Consider the following 21,702-nt stretch of genomic DNA (forward strand, 5'->3'; position numbering starts at 1 on the left):
GATCCAAGATGGCTGCGGCCTCCCATCACAACAATCCTAAACATGGAACACACAGGCTATCAGCTGGAGGAGCCGTCGGGGCGGAGTTTAGCAGATTACACCCAGTGTGACACACGATAACCAGAGTGTATGTGTGCCCTTTGAGATTATTACGTGATGAATCGTACCCAAAATATGATCACTGGAAATACTGAGCGGATGTCACCGACACACTGATGACTCTTTAAATCTCACAGCATCTTGCGAGCTGCTGGCACAGTAGTGAACGATGTAATTTCCGTTAGTTACGCATGTCAGAAGACTTTGATGATGAGTGATTACATTCATTTAAAAAGCTCATTTGATGCAACAACATTAATTATCTCAAGGTCACAAATTTACATGAACCCATAAAACCCATTACAACTTCAAGAGATTTATTCTAAAAACAAGTTATTTTACAAAAGTAATAAATTAAGACATGGCTTTATCATTTGGCATCATGAGAAGCCTTTTGACTAAAATGCTTTAATACACATGAATTTAAAACCTGAATGTTATCATTTAATTTGCTATATTTTATCGTCTTCCTTAACTTCCTGGACAGTCTGACCTTATTGACCTTGTGAGAGAGCCCGTGTGTTAAACCTTTTCTGAGAACCATCACGATACAATTAAGTCATGTATATACGTACTAGCATGTGAGTATAAGAGAGTTGAAATGCAAATATATGTTTTAACGGCCAAATCTTAGTTTGAAACACTTTCTTACAAAAACAATCATGTATATTAAACATTCACTGTACTAAAAACTCAGTGTCAATGAGTCATGTCCTTAGCCGAGTCAAAGATATGTTTGACAAACACACTAAAATCACTGACCTTTGAACCTTGACCCTCCCTTCTGAAAGGGTCAAGTTGTAAATCAGGCTGCAGCGTGTGTTTTGACTTAGTTTGATAATAAATCAGGCCTTTGGGAGTCCTGTTGCCTCTTAGGCTTCGATAAACAGACTGTTGAACCTTTCTGGCTTTAGTTTAAACACAAAAACAGCCTCACAAGGCCTCTACATTTCATTCCTATTGGAAAAAAGAAGATGGCTATTGTGGTAATGGTATTAAAATCTTTTTTAGACCATTTATAGTCAAAAATGTCCAACTTTATCTTATATTTTAGGGAAAAAAACTACAAATTTATGATGCAAAGCTTCCCAGATCTGCCTGTAAAAACTTTAAATTAAGAAGATATATTGAAAATGTCTGTCTGTCTGAAACCCTATGTTGTTTTTTTAACCATTTTTACTGACACAGTGTGACTTTGGGGAAACGAGAGGTTACAAAACATGCCATATTGTGTAATTCCTACGATGCAGAAACAAACACTGAAGTGTTGTGGCAGCACGTACGCAGAGCTGGGCCACAGCTTTTGGATTTTGTGCATTGAGATAATTTGTACGTGTGATTCATGTAAAAAGCTACTCAATTTTAATAACATTGATATATAAGCATGAGCCGCTGGGTTGGTGGCTGTACAAAAATCTATGAAACCTCATTTTGGGATTTAAAAACAACATAAGAAACAAGTTAAATAGAGTTTGGACACTGAGCTGTATTTCACATTGATCTCCATAAACCTTTCTGCGCAAAAATGTAACCAATAAATCCACAAAATGTCTCCTCTGTACATTCCTTTTTCCAGCCATCCAGATGAAAGATACGCTCACAAATTTGAGAGAAACTAGGTCTGGAGAGTTTATAATTAAGTTCTCCCCGTTGTAAAGTGTCTGTTCTGGACAATCTCAGCTGAGATCTGCTTCTCTTGTTCAGAAAAAGTCCGATGCTTTTCGTCTCTTGGGGAGTTGCAGCAGATTGTCTGTGAGCGATGTGAGGTCCTGAGAGCCTGGCGTCTTGGCTTTGTTTGGCGTTGGCGTTCCTGAGGGAGTGGACGGGCCACTGAAGGGAGTCTTGCAGCCGGTGACTCTGTGCGAGGGCGATGGGGTGTAACTCGCTCGCAGTGCTTTGTCCGTGTATTTGCTGGATGTCCGATTTACGAGTCTTTGCAGGGCGGGGGTGAGGGCCGGGCTCAGACCTTTGGGTGTTAGACTGCAACACAAACAAAGGTGAGGTTAGTACATTACTGTGGCTATTCTACAACTGCACTAATAAAAACAATTAGTAGCACAAAATAATTAGAAATCTAAGCTTTACTTTCCACTTAAAGGAGGTCAAATAAGCAGCAGCAAGTTGTTTTAACTTGTAGAAGCAGATATAATCAGTGTGAAGTAAGTCAGATGCCTTTACCTTGCAAGGTTCTCTGTAACCTTTCGCAATGCTTCCTGTTTCTTTGCACGGTTTTTAGCAGCAGCTTCATTGGCCATCTTTAAACCCAGCCTCTCTCGTCTTCCCGGTTCTGGAATCTTTTATGAACATAATTTGTTTAATTAATTAATAAATAAATACAATGATGAACAAACATCTTCCCAGAATTCATTGACAGTTCAGTACCTTAAATGACGGGCCATGATTCCTCTCAACATACGGCGAGTCTGACCCATCCAGACGAAACGGGGTGCTCTCAATCTCACCCCACGTCATCAGAGGCGACTCAGCTACACCTGAGGAGACAAAAAGTTTTCAGTAATCTTTAACGGTTGTTGAATCAGTTACTGTGTTTAAGCAAATTTAAAAGACCCGCTTACCAGGTGCAGGCGAAGGCATCGTTTCAAAACCATATCCGTTCACTGTTGGGGATTCGTGAGGGATGAGTTCTTTCCCATCAGGACCGACTTTACCCTGTTTGAACTGGACAGAAATAAAGGTACATCAGTTACATCATATATGAATGATCATTTACGTTTGACTGAACAATAGATTGACATGCATAGAAAAACTTCCCGGATTTAAAACAGTTTATTCCTGAAACGGACCTGTGCATTGAGGGCCGCAGCCTGCTGAATCTGACTTTTGTTGAGCGCCTTGCTGAATGGGTCTCCGGCAAAGCGTGTGTTCTTGTGAACTACCTCCCGTGGCTTCTTAAATAAAGCATCGTCGTCTTTAACACCTGATGAAAAAAATTACAAATATGAGAAAGTATAGAAGACACTTTTTTCTTCTCAGAGCCACATACGATCAGGTACACGCCTTTAATAAAAGAGTTATGTAGAAATGAAAAAGAAAATTAATCCTCGTTTTGTGTTCTCACCTTCTGGATAATACATCAAGGCATTCTTTGCTTTGTACTCCCATGTCTCAAGTCCAGCTTTGACACACTCGAGCGCTGCCTGCTCTATCGATGGTAAGGCAAGGTTCTCATCATGCCGCTGAAAAACATCAGAGAGTTTTAATATATTATCTGACCGTCTAACAAAATCAGGCAACCCTCATAACCATCAAAGATTTGGCTTCTAATTCTACTCTGTTCATACATACCTGTTTGAATTCAGCCTCAGCCTCATACAACCAGGAGTGCCTCAGCTTCTCCTTGTCTCTGGCCAGTTCCATTATCTGCTCAAATGATGCATTATCCTCACTGGTGTTTTTAGCAAGGAAACGATCCAGAGCAGGCAGCTCTTTCTCCTCCTTGTCATCATCCTTGCCCTCTATAATACAAAATGGATAGAAATACCATTAAGTTTCTGTTTACTATTTGATGTCCATTTATTAAAATATTACTGACAAACATGACTTATTTATTTGAGTGTTTTATGGTTGGAAACAGATCTGTGAGTTCATAAAAAGAATGTAATTTTATCTGTTCTTCATCTTAAAAAATGAGAGACTTACCGCCATCTAAACCTTTACCGCCATGAGTGGAGGAGGGAGACCCCGTTCGGCCAACCGGCGTCTCGAAGCTTGCTGGTGTCACATCTTACATGCAAAGAAAACAAAGGGAAATTTAATTGTAAGGTATATTCAGACTCCAATTTTTGTTAATTCATTTTTATCTCTCTTCCTGTGTCAATAGCTTGTAAAATCCAGCTTTGACAGGAAGAAGCAAAGCAAAAAAAATGTTATTACTCACAGGGTGCAGAAGAGCGTGGTGTAGATTTTGTCAAAGACGAACCATATCTGATGGATATCTCTCTCATTCTCTCTAGGTCACCAGTTTCCTCTGCATCAAGATAGTCCTTCTGTGCTTGCAGTTTAGTCACATCTGGGAAGAAGTCTCTCTGGATGATCTTCTCTAAATTCTGTAAGAGGAGACAAGAGGTTAAATTTGACTTTGAACAAGAATAAAAACAAACATCATAAATACACATGGCTTTCAATCAGCTTCAGATTAATGATGCAATTAAGTGGTTGAACCTTTGCTCAAGCTAAAACTTCCCTTTAATTGACTTGTTTAATTATCAACATAGTACTTTTCTGCCAATAAATGTATTTTTTAATCCAACAATCTCTTCAAAATGGTATGACATAGAGCTGCATACAATATACTTTTGAATTCATTATCTTAATACCGTTTATATGATATTTATTCGAGTAAATAAAATCAACATGTATTTGCCAAAGATCACATGAAATCTGTTACCATGCCATGATAATACTCGAACGGTACAGCGTTATGTATTCCTGACCAGGAGGGGCTGTACCTCTGATAACAAATGCCACTTTGTCAGTGTCAAAACTTATGGTCATTTAATAGTTCTCGCCTCACGGCAACTAAATTATTTACACACACAAATCAATATTAAAAGTATTTTTTGTTACGCTGAATAATACAGCGTTAAAACAGTTTGTATGCTAGCATTTACCATGCTAACACACAAAACACTGCTGTTGTGTTGTCTGACAGCCCATCTCTTAGCTATGACGTATACTAAACAATCAAATAACTACCTCAATGTACTCCTCTTCATCAAGGACCTTTCTCGTCAGCTTCCCCTTGTCTGTCTCCTCGGGTTGTTGTAGTAGAGCCACTGTTGTAACCGCTGAAGGGACGAGAGTCCCGGACAGCGATTTCCTCACGCTGGCGCTGCCCTCCATTGTGGATGCTGTTAGCCTTCTGGGCTAACGGCTTACGGCGATAACAAACACCGACTGAATTCGGAACAGACGGTAGCTTTGTACTCGAAAAACACTGTTTTAGTATTTCACGCAAAGAGTATACAACTAAACACTGACGTCCACCAACTGTAACCAAAAAGTAAGCTAACAACTTACCGTAAGCTAACTTAACACAGCGTACAAACAACGTAGTACGTAGAGTCGTTTTGTTACGTCACCGGAAGTTTACTGCCGCTCATGAAATTTCCAGTATTTTCATTTACATAAATATTGGTAATGATCCGCCTGTGTGTATGTGAGACCAAGTGAAGACATCTAAATTATGTTTTATATAACCTGAAGATACGAAGTAATGTTCTTTTGTTTTTAGTGCCTTTAGTTAAGTGTGTTCTTCATTTATAGCCATGGTGCATTTATAATAACAATAAAAATATGATCATTAATTATTATTAAATATAGGTTCTATGATATCCTTACCCAGAAATTACCCTTTTGAACGGAGAGATGTCTGAATAAAAAACAGTAAATCAAATTATTGAATGTATGCCAGCTTTAAAATTGGTATGATGCATCCATTTGGATATGTTATGGCTTGTGTGATAAATGCAGGTCCTCTACCGCTCTATAAAACAACTTTATTTGTTATCAAGGACACTTTTTCACATCAGTGCAAACTATAACAATCCATTTACAGATTCAGGCTTTCACTTTCAGAACTAGCATTCAGAACATTAGCATATAGTGCCTGTGCTTCTGTCATGCACTCAGCCAATTATCTACAAATAGGTTACAAAAGTGGCTACAGTCACATGATTTAACTGACACAAAGTTTGTACTAAAAAGGAAACATGATATTTTATAACATTGGGGGGGAAAAAAGTCCTTGTATTCATGTAACTCAAACACGCACTTTCTCACACACACACACACACACACACACACACACACACACACACACACACACACACAGCTTTCTTCTTTTATCAATGCTATGTTCCAATTGTAGCACAGAGTTTAGTTTTCAGTGTTTCCCACACCAAACGACAGTCTTTTCTGACGCCTCCACTTTGCTCTTCGGTTTTTGAACCAAACCTATCAGCAGAAAAAAAAGTCAGGTTATTTAGGCGTCTTTCTTATGACATAGTGTACTTAAATGATTTGGCACTTTGCTTATCATTTATATCTTTATTTCAAACGTGTAAATAACTTACAAGGAGATTAAAAACGGAAAAAGGACAACAATACAAGTATGCACAGTAAACATATACAACAATTTTAATTGCAAAATTGAGCAAAAAGTAAACAATACATGGTCGACAAGGATTAGCATGAATTATACACTTATTTATTCACACCTCTTGTCTACTTCTGAACTATTCTGTACACACATTTATGGACAATTACAGTTTTTAAAGCTAAATATCTGTGTCAATAGCAAAGAAAAACGGTTAACCAGCTATTACAACCTTTGCTGTGTTCAATTCTATCAGATCTATGCCATTCACAAACAGTGTGTTGGTGTGTTTGCGATACCCCCCATAGTTAACTATCCCTATTGATCTGTTTTGTATCATACATAAAGGCCGTACGGTGCTTTTGTTGGTGTTACCCCAGACCTGAACACAGTATTTAACATGTGGCAGTACAAATAAACAATACAAAGTTAGCAGCACTTGATGATCCAGAATTTTTCCGAGGACTGCTTCATTTCTTACTACCCTTGTTGGAACATGTCAAATGATGCTTTTCAATTTTTACATAACTCAAGTTATTATTAGATCAAGTGTTTTTCCACATGCACATACATGTCTTACCTCAACTCTCTCCTCTCTTAGGTGAGTTTGCTGTGCCAGTCTCTCCCTCGTGTTCACATCTGGATACTGATTCTGCAGGAACAGCTCCTCCAGTGCGTCCAGCTGCTCCTCGGTGAAAATGGTGCGGTGCCTCCTGGTTCTCCTCTGCACCTGACCGGGCTCCTCTCTGTGGGCATCTCCGAGCCTGCACGGGTCTGTGAGCATCGCTGGGGACCATCCGTACTGACAGGCTGCAGGGAGAATATCTGAAGTGAGATTACTGACATGAAAACCAGTTTAAAACAAGAGTCCAAATAGGTGATAGTCTTACCTTCATGCATGAAATCAGTCTGATAAATGTCTCCACAGTGGGAGCAGTAGCAGCAGCACATACAGGCGTGATGAACAGTCTCTGTCTGGCCTCCAGCAGCACTCGCTGCCTTTTCTTTTAATCCACTTGTCCCACATGACCGCCTGTCTCCGTTACTGTTTGGATATTTGCTCAGGATGTTCTCAATGGTGAAAGGAAACTTTTGTCTCTCCATCCGGATCAGGCCGTCCATCCCCAAAGGAATCCCAAAAGAAACCCCCAAGCAGCAAAAATCACGGGTTATTGACACACAACACTTTGGAAGGCTCAGGCTCGGCTGCTCTTCTGCTTCTCCTCTCTGCACAACACCGGTCAGGCCCTTATAGTGAAATTGGGAGGCTAAAAAAAAAAAAATAGTAAAACCATAATCCCCCCCGATGGACCAGACACATAAAACGGTTGAAACTTAATTCCTAGCTAATCTGGGCAGTTTTGTGAAGAGGTTAGGGAGGACGGCAGATTCAGTTAATCTTGCCTCATTCCTTTTCTCCAAAAGAAATCAGATTTCACTGCATAAAATGAGAAGTGGAGAGCTCCTAAGATCCTTATTGTTGAGGTTTTAGAGAAAAGGGGATTGCTTGGTATTAGAAACCTGGATTTAAAGATGAACGTTTCTTTTTTTTTTCTGGTATGGCCGGAGACTTGTGCATGCTGAATTTAAGGATTAAGTGTTAAATTTGTTTCATAATGTCACTCTCCTCTTTGGCTCTATCTAAATGATCTTGTGCAAATGAGTAGATTTGCTCAGTTAATGACAAAAACAACGCAAACTGATTACACACAGTAATAAGGCAGCAGCAGATGAATGAATGACTCATCTTGAAAGTGACGTGTGATGCTGACTAGAATAGATTTGTGCATTACTCAACACTAACTGCAAGAAAAGGCGTCCCTTTACAAGGTTTGTATTCCCAAACATGCATCATGTGTCTTATCTGTGTGCTGCAGTCTTTCACAGCAGAGCTAAAGCTATTACAGGTTAAATTCAAACCCCCTCCAACAAATCCTGTGATTTCATACAAGGCAATACACCTTTTTTTTCCCCGCAGAGAATTAATGGATTTCCACAATCTGTCTTAAGCTCCTCTTATAAGGGCTTTTGAAAACAGATAACAATAAACACCATCCCATCCTTTTCACCTGGGTTTAATAGCGGCCAGATTGTTGATGTATAGTTTGCGGAGCATGTGAGATTGCTATCTGCAGTTATTGTAGTGCTCAATAGAAAAGGAATTGTAGCACATCCACATCGGTTCAAACAGTTCAAAATTCATTACTGGGGATTAGAATGATAAAGGTTCATTTTGTTGTTGTAAAAGAAATATTTGGCATTAGAGGAAACGTACGAGAAAAAAAAAAGCCACCAAAGCTGATCGAGTTTTTGTAGATTTTTAAGCTTACTTTAATTCAAAGTTTCAGTTGGTTTCTTCTCATGTGAATTTCAAGGCTCGCTTTCCTTTAAATATAGAACCTGAAGTGCCACATGAATTGGAAAATATCATGCAGAAAATGTCTCTCATTCCACAGGAACAAAAGCAAACCAGTAGAACACAAAGATTTAAGCAATATCACATGAGACGGAGTGATGTTGTACTGAATATCATCATGGCTGTGATGCGGTCGTAGATAATCACAGCCTACCTGATATTCAGTACAACATCACAACCTTGACTGTGATATTGCTTTTATACAACAGTTATACAAGCGGCAAATAAAGTCATTATCAACAACAGATTACTTTTTGCTCCACCAACTCAACTAGTTCCACAACTTAAATAAAGCTGGACTTTTGTTGCCAAGCAACCAAAACATTCTGCACTCTGTGGTTACCACAGACCAGCTGTTTTTATCATGCACATTAATCTGTATGTTTAAATGTATCATTAACCAGTGAAGTAAGAGTCTGCCGTGTGATTCAAAGGCACCAGCTTGATTAATGTAGACATACACGGTCTGCTGTAATGAGGCGGAGTGATACACAGAGTGAAAAATCCCAGTGATGTTATACTCTATATCAGCACTCATGGAATGCCTCTTATCCAATCATATTACTTGGTCAGAACTGTTGCATAAAAGACAATAAAGCATGTCCAGATATTGCACTGCTTTGCTGCCGTACACCCCAGTGTGATGCTTTATTTTGAAATCCGGAAAATATTACACGGTTATGATGCAGAGCTGTTATTATTCCGATGCTGCTGACGTGTGAGAATCACTTCTCTATCGCTGACTAATTTGCCCTTTAGTTGTTTGCTTGGATCAGACGTGTCTTTAATAGCAGGTGTGTGGGAGCTGATATTCAAACTCAGGCAGACAGGAGACATTGGATTACAAATGGTGTGTTTATAAAGGTATCAGATTACTCATGTAAAAAAAGCTCAATGTCTCTGTTTGCTGCTGGACCGGGGCCTAGAGCCTCCTGGGGAAGCTGAGATTGCAGCTGTGACCACGTAGAGAACCGACCTTCCTCTTTGGGCTTTCTGCAGAGTTGCTTGTGTGTGAGCTCGATCAGGGAAACACAGCAAACTGTTGAAGGCTCAGAAGAGACCCCAGGGAACTGAGAGGAACCAAGAAAACCACCCTGCGGTTGCAGACACCCCATGACTAATAGCAGTGTAAATTTCAACATGATGTTTTTTTCTAACATCTCTCCCCTGGAATCTGAAAATTAGCTCTGGGAATTGTTGTTCAATTTGACTGGCTTCAGTGTCACCATGTAGGCTTCAGTTATTTCATGTATATTTTGCGTGGTCAAAACAGAATGGAGAAAGAGTAGTCGGACGGCAGTATGTATGTATAATCCACATTTTAGATTCTCCTTTTGTAGTTTAAATCATCTTTTGATGCATTGAATTCCATTTCAATAGGCGGATGTTAGTTTCTCCTTCACATTGGGCTGTTTTTTCAAAGCAAATGGTGCTATGAGGTATTCTACAGAAAGAAATGCTGAATATTAAAAAAAAAGTCAAGTCAATATTAAAAGAAAAAGAAAAAACAACCATACACTTGTGAAACAGAAATACATTATCCTCTTTTATCTATTGAAAACAACTTAAGGATCCTAAATATGGACATTGTAAAAGCAGTGTGTACAATAGAGAACTACAAAATTAAAGAAGGTGGGGAAACACTTGTGGAATATGTTTGAATTCCTCTCTGGATCATCAAAAAGTATTATCTTGTTTCTTTCATTCATGTTTATAGTTTGTTTGTGCGTTTTGGTTCTGGGTTACATGAATTCTGTTTTATGGTAGGAATTTAAACTACAAAATATTTTCCTTTCAGAAGAAACCAGGATCATGGCAGAAATAAAAAACAAGAACAACACATGAATTGTATTTTAACCCCTCAGTAAGGCAGGGCAGTAATAGAGGCCAGTGCAGAGTCGTGCGCCCCCCAGTGACAAAAGACTACAATGCCCACCGTTGAACGGCAGAGCGACACAGCGCGGCAGGCAGCTCGCCACTCGCGATAACTCGCGTTTGCCCAGCAGCAGCTGGGCGGAAAAGGCGGGAGAAGACTGCCGCTTCCGCGTCCGCGCAGCACAGGCAGCAGAGCACTGGGGCAAAATGGACGATAAGTTAATATTGGCTGTATTTAATTGTCCGGAGCTGTACAATGTCACTTTGCCGAATTATCGCTGCACGGAAAGTCGGGGGAACGCTTGGAGAAACATCGGTTTGATGCTGGGTCTTACATGTGAGTGTTTCATAATTATTTTGTGTTAAACACAACTTTATTGCAAATTCGTATACGCGTTGCGGATGTTGGTGTGGGCGAATGAACAACCTGAAATTAGAAAACAGGGTTTCTGGTAGATAGAGGAGTTCCACATGTCTCTTGCGGACAATTTGTCGCCTCTCTTTTTTTAACCGCGCGGGCGCATCATGGCGGTGGGGAAGCAGCCGCGCGCACCGTGCTAGCGGTAGCAGCCGCAGCTTGCAATCCGTAGGCCGCGCAGCACTGAACGGCACGGTCCGGCTCTTCCACTGCGCCGCCAGCCGCGTGACCAACACGGCACGGCTGAGGAAGAAACATGCTCAGCGTCACGGACTCGCTGTCTTTACCGAACCGCGTGCTTTTCGTCTCGCTCGTTAAACACCGCGTGCTGCATGAAAACCGAAAGCTTCTCGAAGTCTCGTGGAGACGTCGGCGGCAGCAGCAGCACCTCGGTCTGTTTGATAGAACATGTCAGAGCACGGACTGACGGTGCGACATGAAAGGTTCACACAGATGAACTAACGATGACCTTCAAACATGATATAGCAATTACCTTCAGACAACTCCTGTCTAACTTTCTACAGATGTATAATTATAGCATAACAATTAAATTAATTGTGTATTGCTGTTTTAATACCTCATTATACACGGTACATGCATAATAAACTCCCTGGCTACTTTATTATGTATATCTATATTATTTAAAGCAATCAATTATAATAGATCTGCAACCAATTTTACATTAATTTACACATTCCAAGGTGTTGCTGCTTTTATTTGTCCTATTATATAGTTCATTTAATGCATTTGTTTTTTTAACTTTACTTTTTACTTTGTGCATGCTCAGGTTGCAGACTGCTTCATCTTTGTTGTCAATATCATTCTCCCTCATTCCTGTGCATTCTAAGTCAGCACAGTTTTTGTGTCATTTTTTGCTCCTTACACTTATATGTTTTATTTTTCCAGCTGAGGAGTGTAAAAGAAAATGGAAGAACATGAGAGACAGGTACCTGAAGGAAATCCGAATGGAGAACAAAAGCAAGAAGCAAGGGGAGGTCTTTCAAAGTAGATGGAAATACAGACAACTCATGAATTTCATTGCACCCTTCGCTGGGTCAAGGAGCGGAGGGGCAGACATCTCGAGCAATAATGACGATGACCACGACAATCTTGACGAGTCTGGCAGCCCGGAGGGAGAAACTGCATCGTCTGAGGGAGTCAAGTCATCGAAGTCTGCGAGTCAACAGGATATCAAGCCACAGGTGGCGTATGTGACACAGCTTCCTTCAGTGCCTCAAGACACACAGGTTTCCCAGCTGGGTGTGGTGTCAAAGATGCCGTCAGGCAACCAGGTCTCCACCTTCAGCAAAACAGGACGAAAACGGCGCCTTATGCCGGACTCGTTCTCAGTTAACTCTTCCCAAACATCCCCGACAAAGTGGCTGGTAAAAGACAATGGCACCTCGTTTCCCAACAGGCCGCGGGACGAGGACGAACTGTTTCTGCTGAGCTTCGTCCCCGCTCTGAAGCGACTTGCTCCACAGAAAAGATGTGAGACAAAAATAAAGATCCAGCAGATTATGTATGAAGCAGAGTTTAACATTTCACAGCCAGAATCTCAAGACAAACAACGGGAGACCGAAGCGCAGGATTAAAACGAATTGACTCCGTTTTTCTACTTTACTTTGTTTTCTAAAAAGCTTTTCCACAGAATGATAAAAATATCTGTTTTGTTTTTTGCACCACAAAGTGGTTGAATTTAAAGTTTATCAATTTTTTCATGTGAAAAAATTAACAATGAAGAGTCATTAAATATTTTCAACAGAGCTCAGTAGTTACATTTTTCCCCACCATACAGGTGTGGTGGCTGATTATTTGCATTTTAAGAAGCTGAGTTAAGACTTAACACAAGACAGAAGCCATTATAGATTTCTACATACACAGAACAACACAGAGACTCTGATTAACATCTTTATTTACATAACTTTACTGTCAATAGAGTGAATTCACACTTAGAAAAGTGGTTTATATTCAACCAACAACTGTTCATTTTTACTCCGTATTAATCTACAGTATTTTACATTTTAAATTACAACGATATTCAGAAATTAAAGACTTTCCAAATTGGAAAGAAACACTGTTTCATAAATTCTGCTTTAAACTGCTAACATGCATCAACAAATCGCTTTAATTACCAGAAAAATAAAAATAAAACGTGACATTGTTTTGATTTGTTTGTGATTTTTGTACATTTCCAGATGAGATGCCTCCTTTGTTAAATCATGTTTAACATAAATAAAACATTATGAGTATCTATAAGGGAACAGAAATGTGGAGCAAGCACATGCCAGTAATCAGGGTGAACGTCAGCAGAATTATTTGCAATAATTGAAATGAATGCAGGCCTGTCTGAACAGGCCCTTTGACAGGTAGCAGTGGGAAAAGCACAGGTGTAAATGACCAAAATAATGATCGCTGCTGATTGGGAAACTTGAATAGAAAAGAGCCATTATTAATGTTTGATTAGAAACACCTGTGCCTTTTTTTTTATGACCAGTCAGTAACGGTAGGGCTGACTTACTGGCTGCCTCAAAAGTTTATAGGGATCAAGTAGGACATCTGTGGCCAGAGATAGGCTGAAAGGAAACACATTGGATTGGATGTAAAAAGTTAGTTGGCAGAGAAAGCTGGTGATCTTGTTTTGTTTAGCAGAGTGTATCTTTAAATACGGCTTCAGTAACAAAGCAAAACTAAAAAAAGAAAAAGGAGCACAGAGAAAAATCTCTTCCACTTTCTCTCACCTGAAAAACCTCCTTCTGTGTCTTATTAAAAACTAACACTTAAAATAACTGATACAAACAGAAGGTCACAAAGACTGAAGCACTACTTAACCTTTGATGAAACATTTCGCAACCAAGGTAATGCGGCTCACCGTAAAAGATGTTGTTCTTTGTGACACTTATTTAAATCATGCCTTTGTGTCAAGAGGAGAAAAAAAATACTCAAGGAGCCGACAAACGTGTGAAGGCAGAATCAATTTAGTTCAAACCATGAGGATGATGTCTTCTGGGTTAGCCCAAGATGTTGTCCTTCCATTGCAACTATGCAATCAGCAGCCAAAACATAATGACCAGAGCGACGAACAGGAAGAGTCGAGACAGAAACTGTTCATCCATGTGCTGCGGCGTCCCGGGGGCTGCTGTTTGGGAAAATGTAAAACAGAATGTATTTGATACTGTGTCGATAACGCACACAGAGAGGTCACGGTGAAGTGTGTAAAATTGAAATACCTGGAGGAGGTCGCCCGTCGTTGATGTTGAAAGCTGTAGCAAAAATACCAAATGGAAAGGCACCGATTCCGAATGACATTTGGAAACCTCCATCTCCGAAGCCGAACCCTTGAAAGCCCTGTGAAGCATGCAGTCCATTCATAACATTGAGACGTGTGTATTTTCCTGCTGAGCCAAGTATTCAAAATATCTGTGCTACAGTTTAAAGATACAGAAAGTGAGATGTGACGCAACAGCCGGTCATATTTGAGATCATTCTCAAGAGATGTCTTTGCACCTCAATGCTTCATTCTTAATAGATCCCAGAGGGAAGTGTCCTTTTGTCAATGAATAAAGCACACTCTTGCTCTACAGCACCTACATCATCCTATGTTAAAGTTTCATCATTAAAGAGGAAAGTTACTCGACGTACAGTGCAGCTGCCTGACACGTTAGTAATTGGATATTCTGTTATCATGATGCAAATATTATATATATATAATATAAGTATATATTTAAATGCTACTTACGCCACGGTTTTCTGGCTCAGGCCTTTGTCCTTGCGGTCGAGGGGGAGTTCTTTCTCTGTAAAACAAAACCAGATTTTGTAAAGCCACCTTTACACGCATCTTTACTGTTTATACATTAGTCGCATTTAAGTCGCATCATGACTCTACACCCAATCTCGGATCCCATCGGCTATGGTCTGATGGCGATCTGCAGTTAGCGATAAACGACTTCCTTTTTCTGCGTGCTGCATAGTTCACAGAAAAAGAACCCGTTTTCTCGTGATTTACTTTAATTAACGGGTCTCACATTTGCTGAAATTTCAATATCATGATACAGTAAAAATTAAGTTCTGTCAGGTCTATCCTCAAGAGGAGAAGAAAACTACTTTTAAAATGCTCATTTGTTGAACGGAGATCGGATCGATCATTTTGGATGCATTCGAGAAAGTCAGAAAATCTGAACGCTGAACAGCTTTCGTGACCCAGCATCAGGGAATTTATCTCAAGTTGAAGTTTATATCTGAAACAGATTGTTAGCTGTTAGCATGCAGATGTCTGTTTATAGAGATTAATAAGAAGTTAAATCGTTGTCAGATAGCCGCTGATAGGAGCCAGGATGTCATTACGGCACATTAAGTTCCTCCTGCTTTTGCTCTCTTCACGGACTGTTTTTCCTGCATTCGCCACAGCCTGCTGATACGTGATTGGTCAATAATACTCGGACTACAAACGTAGTACAGTACGGAAATGAGAATACTTGCTGTCCCGGAAATCCACGTCCTTGCCTACAGATTCTAACTTTCTAAGTGGAATCTGTAAATAGAGATTACTCTACACCAGAACATGCTTACCTTTGGAGAACGCTGGGAACTATTGTGTTTACACAACACATGAACTTTATAGTCAGCTGACCTTTAGTAATATGACTCAAAGGCACCAACCTGGGGTCTTGTTGACCTGTGCTTCCACGCCCATATAAGGGGATAACTTTGTCCCGACTGATGCCAGCTTTACATACTGGACACACTTGTCTGTTGGGTCGTGTCTCCAACCACTGCATGAAGAGAAAGAGATATTTAGGACCTGGCTGTCTTCATCAGTCAGATAATAGTGAAAAGGGAGAGATAGGTTCAGCTTACCTGATGCAAACAAGGCCAACTGATGGAGAGGAGGTGCAGTGAAATGAGGGTTGAGGTGATTCAACAGGGAAGAGATGTATTAGTACAAATTTAAACAATTGAATCCACATATTCTGTGTCATTTTCTTTACTTCACTTATGAATGTTTGGGGTGAGCTCAAATGCCAAAGAGGTGTCAAAAGAAAAGAAATGGCTTCCTGCTTTGGGATTTATCTCCTCTTTGGTAATGAATAACTAAATTGGCACTGCCACCACTGATATCAGACCACCTGCTACTGATCCGCTAGCATTATATGTGAATACAGAGCCTGGAAAGTGTTTGTAGAAGGAACAGGATTACAAAAATAGATAGGCCTACATGTTTACTTTGCCCAATACTGTAAACTGGCACCTCCAAGCTTTTATTGATAGACTACACTATTGTAAATACTTCATAGAGCAGCATGTGTGTGTTTTTGTCAAGAATACTTTGTTATTTTCTGCATTTCTACAAATGTCTTTATGTAAATGCAGAACAGGCTCTGCTTTAAAAGCATGGCTATTGTCTTAAAATAGAGACCAACATTATTTCTTCCTTACAGTAAAAATGATATCAATACAAGTGATGATGGTGTTGCTGGTTATAAATATTTGTTTTCAAAGCTTAACCGGGCTACAGTGTGTATTCTAATAAACAGGTTTATACCAAGATCACCTCTTGTTCAAGAACATGAAAAGTAAGATTAGCTTGATTAATCCGGATCTGGTCTGCCTGCCTGTTGTCTTAATACCTTGACTAAAGAGGCTTACAATTAAAAAAAAACTTTAAACACATGAGGTATAAACAGTAGTTATTACCAGAAGAGGTGTCCACACAGACTGATCACTGCATCCTTGGCGGTGTCCAGACAGATATTACACTCGAAAGTGCTGTCCTGGTTACCACTGTCGGCCGCAGTCGAGCTGCTGGATCCGGGACTTTGGTTTTCAGTGGCCGCAGCTGAGCCAGCGGCTGGAGGGGGGGCAGCGGTGGCCATTTAAAGATAGATCCAGTCAACAACAAGGTTCAGGTAGGGTGACTCCGCGGGCACCCAGCGTTTCAAATTAAGTTCATATGGAGGCCCAGTGGGTGGGGGGTTGTAGGTTACAAAGAGGCAAAGACGATAGACTGAGCTTGGCAATAATAACTCTTAAAACAGGAGTTAAATCGGAGAGAATCGACCGGTTGCAGCTCGCTCCCATGTAGAGCAGTGTCGTTACGGGGCTGCTAACGTTAGCTAGCGAGAAGACTGAGGAAAGCAGACAGTTTGACTGTCTCACGGATTAACCACGTACTAAGAATACAACACTAAAGCGTTTATCTAGCCTGTCGTTAAGACAGTAACTTTGTAACCTAAAAAAGCAAAACTTGTTGAGAGAAGTTGAGAAAATATCCTTACAGCTGGTTGCATCACACATCCGCAGCAGCACCAACCGGTAGTGGATCCTGGAGAGGAGGGGGCGTGGCTTCTTCTTCTTCTTCTTCTTTTTGTTTTATTGGCGGTTGGCAAACAACTGCATGGTGCATTACCGCCATTACCGCCACCAGCTGGACTGGAGCGTGGATCGGGTTTTCACCTTATTTATACAGTCTATGTTTTTTACAGGCTATTAACTATCTCAGAAATAAATAAAATTAAACAGACAAAATATAAATAAATTAAATGAATGATATTCTCGCTTTCAAATTAGTCCTTTTTAGAGACTGTAACAAAAATCTATAACATTAACACCAGGATTCTTTTGTAAAATATCATGTAAATCTTAATTTCCCCCAGCCTCATTTGCAATACCCTTCTCTCAGCCTCATACTTTTGACAGTACATAATAACGTGCTGTACTGGGGGGCGTGGCTAAAGTGTTCTGGGATTTTGTTGCCCTCAGCAATGCCTTTCAGGTGCCCACGACACGAAGGCCCAGCAACATCGCATCAGCTGCTTTTGGAGATGGTAATCAATTGCTCTTTTGGCCACATCAGGATATTGCAATAAGAGGTAAACACAACACGGACATGATCACCTTTTGATTTAAGCTAGAGGGGACATTTTAGAAAACAGTTTCCTTTTTTACACTTGGCAAAAGTATAATTCAGTCCCGGCTAGTCTAGCTCCTTTTTTAACTTTCACCACCTGGGAAAATGCTGCTAAAACCTTCATTGTGTTCACCAGCTAGCTATTTTTATCTGTCTACCATTTGGTTCTGAGCTGCTTGTACAGCCAGTCAGAGCTTTTTCACAGGAAAGATCTGCCTGCCCAAAACCAAAACAACAATCTAAAAGACCCAGAGGAGCTGATTGTTACCGTGAGCTATACTCCTTTCTCTTTGGATTGGATTTGTTAAAAGAGAAACACTAGTAAGAGCAGGTTCTTACAAGTTTTATTAACTTTGAAACAAACAAACACAACAATAGAATACAACAGTACTTCTTGCTAATAGGGCTACAATAAATCAAAGGGAAGTTGACATTTCAATAACACTGCAGAGAGAAGTTACAACAATGTAACTTAATAAAAAAAATTCTGTAGACATTATAGTAAAGACACATTTCTTATCAACATTTTAATATATTATAAAGGTTGAATTTAAATGAATTTAAAAGACTTTATCCCATCCCACATAGTGAACATTGAGGTTTTTTTGCAAACAAAACAACTCAAAAACACAAATAAAAAATAAGAGTAATTAAAGATTTTTCAGGTCAAGGACAGAAGACATAGTCCAAATAACCAAATGAGATCACTGTGTTGTGCAAAAGTGAGATAATGCTAAAAACCAAAGGTTTCATCATGATAAATAAATCAGCCATACACACATGCAAAAACAGTAGCCTGTGTGCATGTAGCCTATAAAAGGTTAAACATGCCCAGACTTGATTCTGCCATTATTACCCCGCTCGGTAACAATACTCTGCCCTGTGAAACACTCCTTGTCCTCATTTCAAAGGTTGAATTTGATTCTGAATAACTTCCATTGACTTGGACCTTGAGCGATTGAGACCACCTGTACGGAAATCCTCCGCCATGGCCTCCTCTATCCTTGATGTCAAAGACCTCTTCAGGATTTTTTTAAAGTCATTACCGATGAACACATAGAGAACTGGAGATATGAAGCTGTTTGCTGAAGCCAGCGTTGCCCCCACCTTCAGGCCGGTTTGAAGCACATCCAGGCTGTGGTTCTCCAGGTCCAGCTCTATGAGAACGAAGCTATGATAGGGAACCCAGCAGCAGAAAAACGACAGGATGAGCGCCACCATGACTTTGTAAGGCTTTGTTGACCTTAAGGTCAAACGACTCAGCTTGATGCCAAGCACCGAGCAGCAGAACACGATCATCAGGAAAGGAATCAGGAACCCACAGATGAACCTGGTCAGAACCACCGCTCTGTGCCAGGACTGGCCCTTGTAGTTTGTGTAGCACTCAGTGACTGAACCGTTGATGATGATCTGCTTAAAGATCAGCGAAGGCAGCGTCAGGAGAGCAGAAAGGAGCCACATGAAGAGGACGATTGCACGAGCTTTCCGCACTGTCCGATGGTTCTGTGACCACACAGGAAACGAGACCATTATGCAGCGATCCAAGCTGATCAGAACCAACAGGAAGACGCTGCTGTACATGTTGAGAAACAGGGCGGAGGATGTGAGCTTGCACAACACCTGCCCAAAAGGCCAGTGCGAGGTGATCATGTAGAAGACTTCCAGCGGCAAAAAGGCACAGAACAATAAGTCTGAAATGGCCAAACTGATGTACCAAGTGGTGATGACAGTTCTTTTCATTTTCCATCCGCAGATCCAGATCACTAAGGAATTTCCCCCAAGGCCGATAACAGATATGATGATATTAAACGCTACCCGAAGAGGAGTCAAATATGTAGATTGGGAACTGTTGAAATTTATAGATCCTGCGGTGCTGGAGCTGTCCTCTGTGTCGTTGCTTGGAATGTAGTCGACATAGTCAACATAATCCACTGCCATGATGGTTTCTTTACCTGAAATGTGAAGCACAGTGACCTTCTTTATAAACAACTACAAAACAGAGCCTAATTTAAGCAAATATTGTTAAGTTTGGAGTATAAAAGTAATCACCTTATCTGTCGATGTGACGGCAGTCAGTGAAAAGTGCCTTCTGCCCTGCTTCCTTTGGTTGGTCTCACTTCTCACTTCTGTTTCCTGGATAGTGTTGCTGACACTGGTTACAAAAAATATCTGTCAGTGTGATCAGTCATGGAACAACTGAGTCTGCCCTCCTCTCACTTACCAATATCTGTTCGTGGGCGAGACCATTTTGAAGAAGTTGAGAGCTTTAAATGGTCACAGAGGTGAAAATAACCAAAAAACTTCTTAAAGTTATTTTTCGTGCTTTTAAATTGATTTTTCAAGTCTTGCAACAGATTATAAGTAAACTCATGCAATCTCATAAAGGAGATCCCCTTTGACGCAGCAACACAAACCACCAACTCACATTTCATAACCAAGGGTGTGACTAAAGGCCTTTTAACCAAAACTGCACGGTTTGCAAAACTAAGGTCATGGGTGACTCCCAATTTTAAAAAAATAGCCATTTCCCTCTATCAAATAAAACACCTCATCAAAAACACATACATAGAAGAAAGCCAGGAAACAGTGGTAGTGTTTGTTGTCATCCTGGTAAAGGAATCTGTAAACACGTTCATGTGTACACACTAGACCTGAGACATTTTTCATTCTGAAGGCCCACAATTCAAACCAATGCCTGCTTACGTCAAATATCAAATGCCCACGTTAGTCAGATTCTGCTAATTTATTAAGCAATTCAACCTCTCGTGTCACATTTGACATGCAGTGTTGTTGTAAGTAGGTGCAGTTCCCTAAAAAATCATATGATGCTGTTGTGTAACAGAAAGAAAAAGCTGAGTGTGATATTTTTGAAGAATAAACAAATATCAGGCACCTTACCTACAAATCTGGTTAAACAAGCAAACACTAAGATTTATAAAGGTAGTATGTTATTAACTCAGGAAAAGTACAATGCACAAAATACTAAAATGCAAGTAACAAAAAAACGTTACTGATCTAGAGGTTTAAGACAAGATCTGATAAGATAAGATAATCCTTTTTAGGTTTTTTATTTACGTGAAATAACTAGAACTTCTATCTAATAGTCTATGATTAATATTTTATTTATTTAAACATAATTCTTCACATGTATGTTTTTACATCTTCTGCTGGCCTCAGTTACACTATGTATTTAATTGGTTTAATATTATTTTTAGTTATTATAAAGTTGGGTCATTCTATCCAAAAAAAACGAGTGAATTATCTTTTAGGAAATTATGGATTCATAAAATAGATTTTAACCAAATTCGAAGCCCAACATTATAAAGTTGTTCCCTTTTTGTTAAATGTTTTACTTAAGTTTAATTGTGAAAGCTGGACATTAGAAGTAATTAAGTATTTAAATAAACAAGGATAAATAATACCAAGTGTAAAGTTTCAGCCCTCCTTCACAGAAAATGCTAAAGGATGTTCACCATGGAAATACTGCCCTGCACTGGTTTACCTCAACTGTACATGCGCAGATGTAACTAGCGTAGCCCCTCCCACTGTCAGTGACGTACTGGACTCTGTTTCTAACTAGAAGCTGCTCTCCTCTTCGAAACTGCGCCATTCCCCCTCGATCTGTGAACATGGCGGGTACCGTTGCGAACAAGTGTCTCAGTCCTCTGGCTTTCGTCACCAGGAGGCTCTCTGCTCCGGAGTTCATCACTCAGTGCTGCTACCACAAGAAGGTAAAAAATACTTTTCTATTAAAGCTTGGCTAAAGGAGGCAACATCCTACTAGCAGGTTTGGCTAATGTTTACAAACATTACCAATAGCCTTGAGTGGTCATAAAAAGAGCATCACAAGTAGCTGTGGTTACATGGTT

The 21,702-nt window shown here is 40.1% G+C and overlaps 5 protein-coding genes across 5 annotated transcripts; 1 reads left to right on the forward strand and 4 right to left on the reverse strand.

Moving 5' to 3' along the window:
• Positions 1-406: 406 nt before the first annotated feature.
• On the reverse strand, positions 407-5,110 carry ess2 (ess-2 splicing factor homolog). Its single transcript, XM_069673543.1, has 10 exons — positions 4,816-5,110; positions 3,998-4,166; positions 3,760-3,843; positions 3,406-3,575; positions 3,179-3,296; positions 2,904-3,037; positions 2,676-2,778; positions 2,482-2,591; positions 2,278-2,393; positions 407-2,079 (listed from the first exon to the last, which is right to left on the reverse strand). Exons 1-10 carry the CDS (start codon positions 4,960-4,962, stop codon positions 1,800-1,802), a joined length of 1,431 nt encoding a protein of 476 aa, XP_069529644.1. The 5' UTR covers positions 4,963-5,110; the 3' UTR covers positions 407-1,799.
• Positions 5,111-5,997: 887 nt separating this feature from the next.
• Positions 5,998-7,538, reverse strand: LOC138602383 (homeobox protein goosecoid-2). Its single transcript, XM_069673859.1, is given in 6 exon segments — positions 5,998-6,075; positions 6,798-7,027; positions 7,108-7,361; positions 7,405-7,456; positions 7,459-7,519; positions 7,521-7,538. Coding segments are annotated over 6 exon segments (693 nt in total).
• A 3,163-nt stretch (positions 7,539-10,701) lies between these two features.
• LOC138601955 (uncharacterized) lies at positions 10,702-13,123 on the forward strand. The gene is made up of 2 exons (XM_069673298.1): positions 10,702-10,845; positions 11,833-13,123. The coding sequence occupies exons 1-2, from the start codon at positions 10,716-10,718 to the stop codon at positions 12,519-12,521; spliced, it is 819 nt and encodes a 272-aa protein (XP_069529399.1). The 5' UTR covers positions 10,702-10,715; the 3' UTR covers positions 12,522-13,123.
• rnf185 (ring finger protein 185) lies at positions 12,831-17,236 on the reverse strand. Its single transcript, XM_069673299.1, has 6 exons — positions 16,621-17,236; positions 15,784-15,802; positions 15,586-15,698; positions 14,666-14,720; positions 14,157-14,274; positions 12,831-14,065 (listed from the first exon to the last, which is right to left on the reverse strand). Exons 1-6 carry the CDS (start codon positions 16,797-16,799, stop codon positions 13,968-13,970), a joined length of 582 nt encoding a protein of 193 aa, XP_069529400.1. The 5' UTR covers positions 16,800-17,236; the 3' UTR covers positions 12,831-13,967.
• Positions 17,237-18,231: 995 nt separating this feature from the next.
• Positions 18,232-20,010, reverse strand: LOC138602262 (chemerin-like receptor 1). Its single transcript, XM_069673708.1, has 2 exons — positions 19,883-20,010; positions 18,232-19,785 (listed from the first exon to the last, which is right to left on the reverse strand). Exon 2 carries the CDS (start codon positions 19,769-19,771, stop codon positions 18,734-18,736), a length of 1,038 nt encoding a protein of 345 aa, XP_069529809.1. The 5' UTR covers positions 19,772-19,785; positions 19,883-20,010; the 3' UTR covers positions 18,232-18,733.
• Between the last annotated feature and the right edge of the window lie 1,692 nt (positions 20,011-21,702).

Source organism: Semicossyphus pulcher, unplaced genomic scaffold, assembly GCF_022749685.1.
Source record: "Semicossyphus pulcher isolate SPU_LCO1_2020_fin unplaced genomic scaffold, fSemPul1.0.p SCAF_22, whole genome shotgun sequence".
Classification (NCBI taxonomy): Eukaryota; Metazoa; Chordata; class Actinopteri; order Labriformes; family Labridae; genus Semicossyphus; species Semicossyphus pulcher.

Bases quoted from the DNA above. Each gene is read 5' to 3' on its own strand.
- LOC138601955 (XM_069673298.1), top strand. From the start codon at position 10,716: ATGGACGATAAGTTAATATTGGCTGTATTTAATTGTCCGGAGCTGTAC. The intron at 10,846-11,832 runs GTGAGTGTTTCA...TTATTTTTCCAG, and splicing joins TTTGATGCTGGGTCTTACAT to CTGAGGAGTGTAAAAGAAAA.
- rnf185 (XM_069673299.1), bottom strand. From the start codon at position 16,799: ATGGCCACCGCTGCCCCCCCTCCAGCCGCTGGCTCAGCTGCGGCCACT. The intron at 14,721-15,585 runs GTTGGTGCCTTT...TTTGTTTTACAG, and splicing joins ACAGGTCAACAAGACCCCAG to AGAAAGAACTCCCCCTCGAC. The intron at 14,066-14,156 runs GTATTTCAATTT...TTTCCCAAACAG, and splicing joins CGACGGGCGACCTCCTCCAG to CAGCCCCCGGGACGCCGCAG.
- ess2 (XM_069673543.1), bottom strand. From the start codon at position 4,962: ATGGAGGGCAGCGCCAGCGTGAGGAAATCGCTGTCCGGGACTCTCGTC. The intron at 3,844-3,997 runs GTGAGTAATAAC...TTTGCATGTAAG, and splicing joins ACCACGCTCTTCTGCACCCT to ATGTGACACCAGCAAGCTTC. The intron at 2,394-2,481 runs GTACTGAACTGT...TGTTCATAAAAG, and splicing joins ATCATGGCCCGTCATTTAAG to ATTCCAGAACCGGGAAGACG.
- LOC138602262 (XM_069673708.1), bottom strand. From the start codon at position 19,771: ATGGCAGTGGATTATGTTGACTATGTCGACTACATTCCAAGCAACGAC.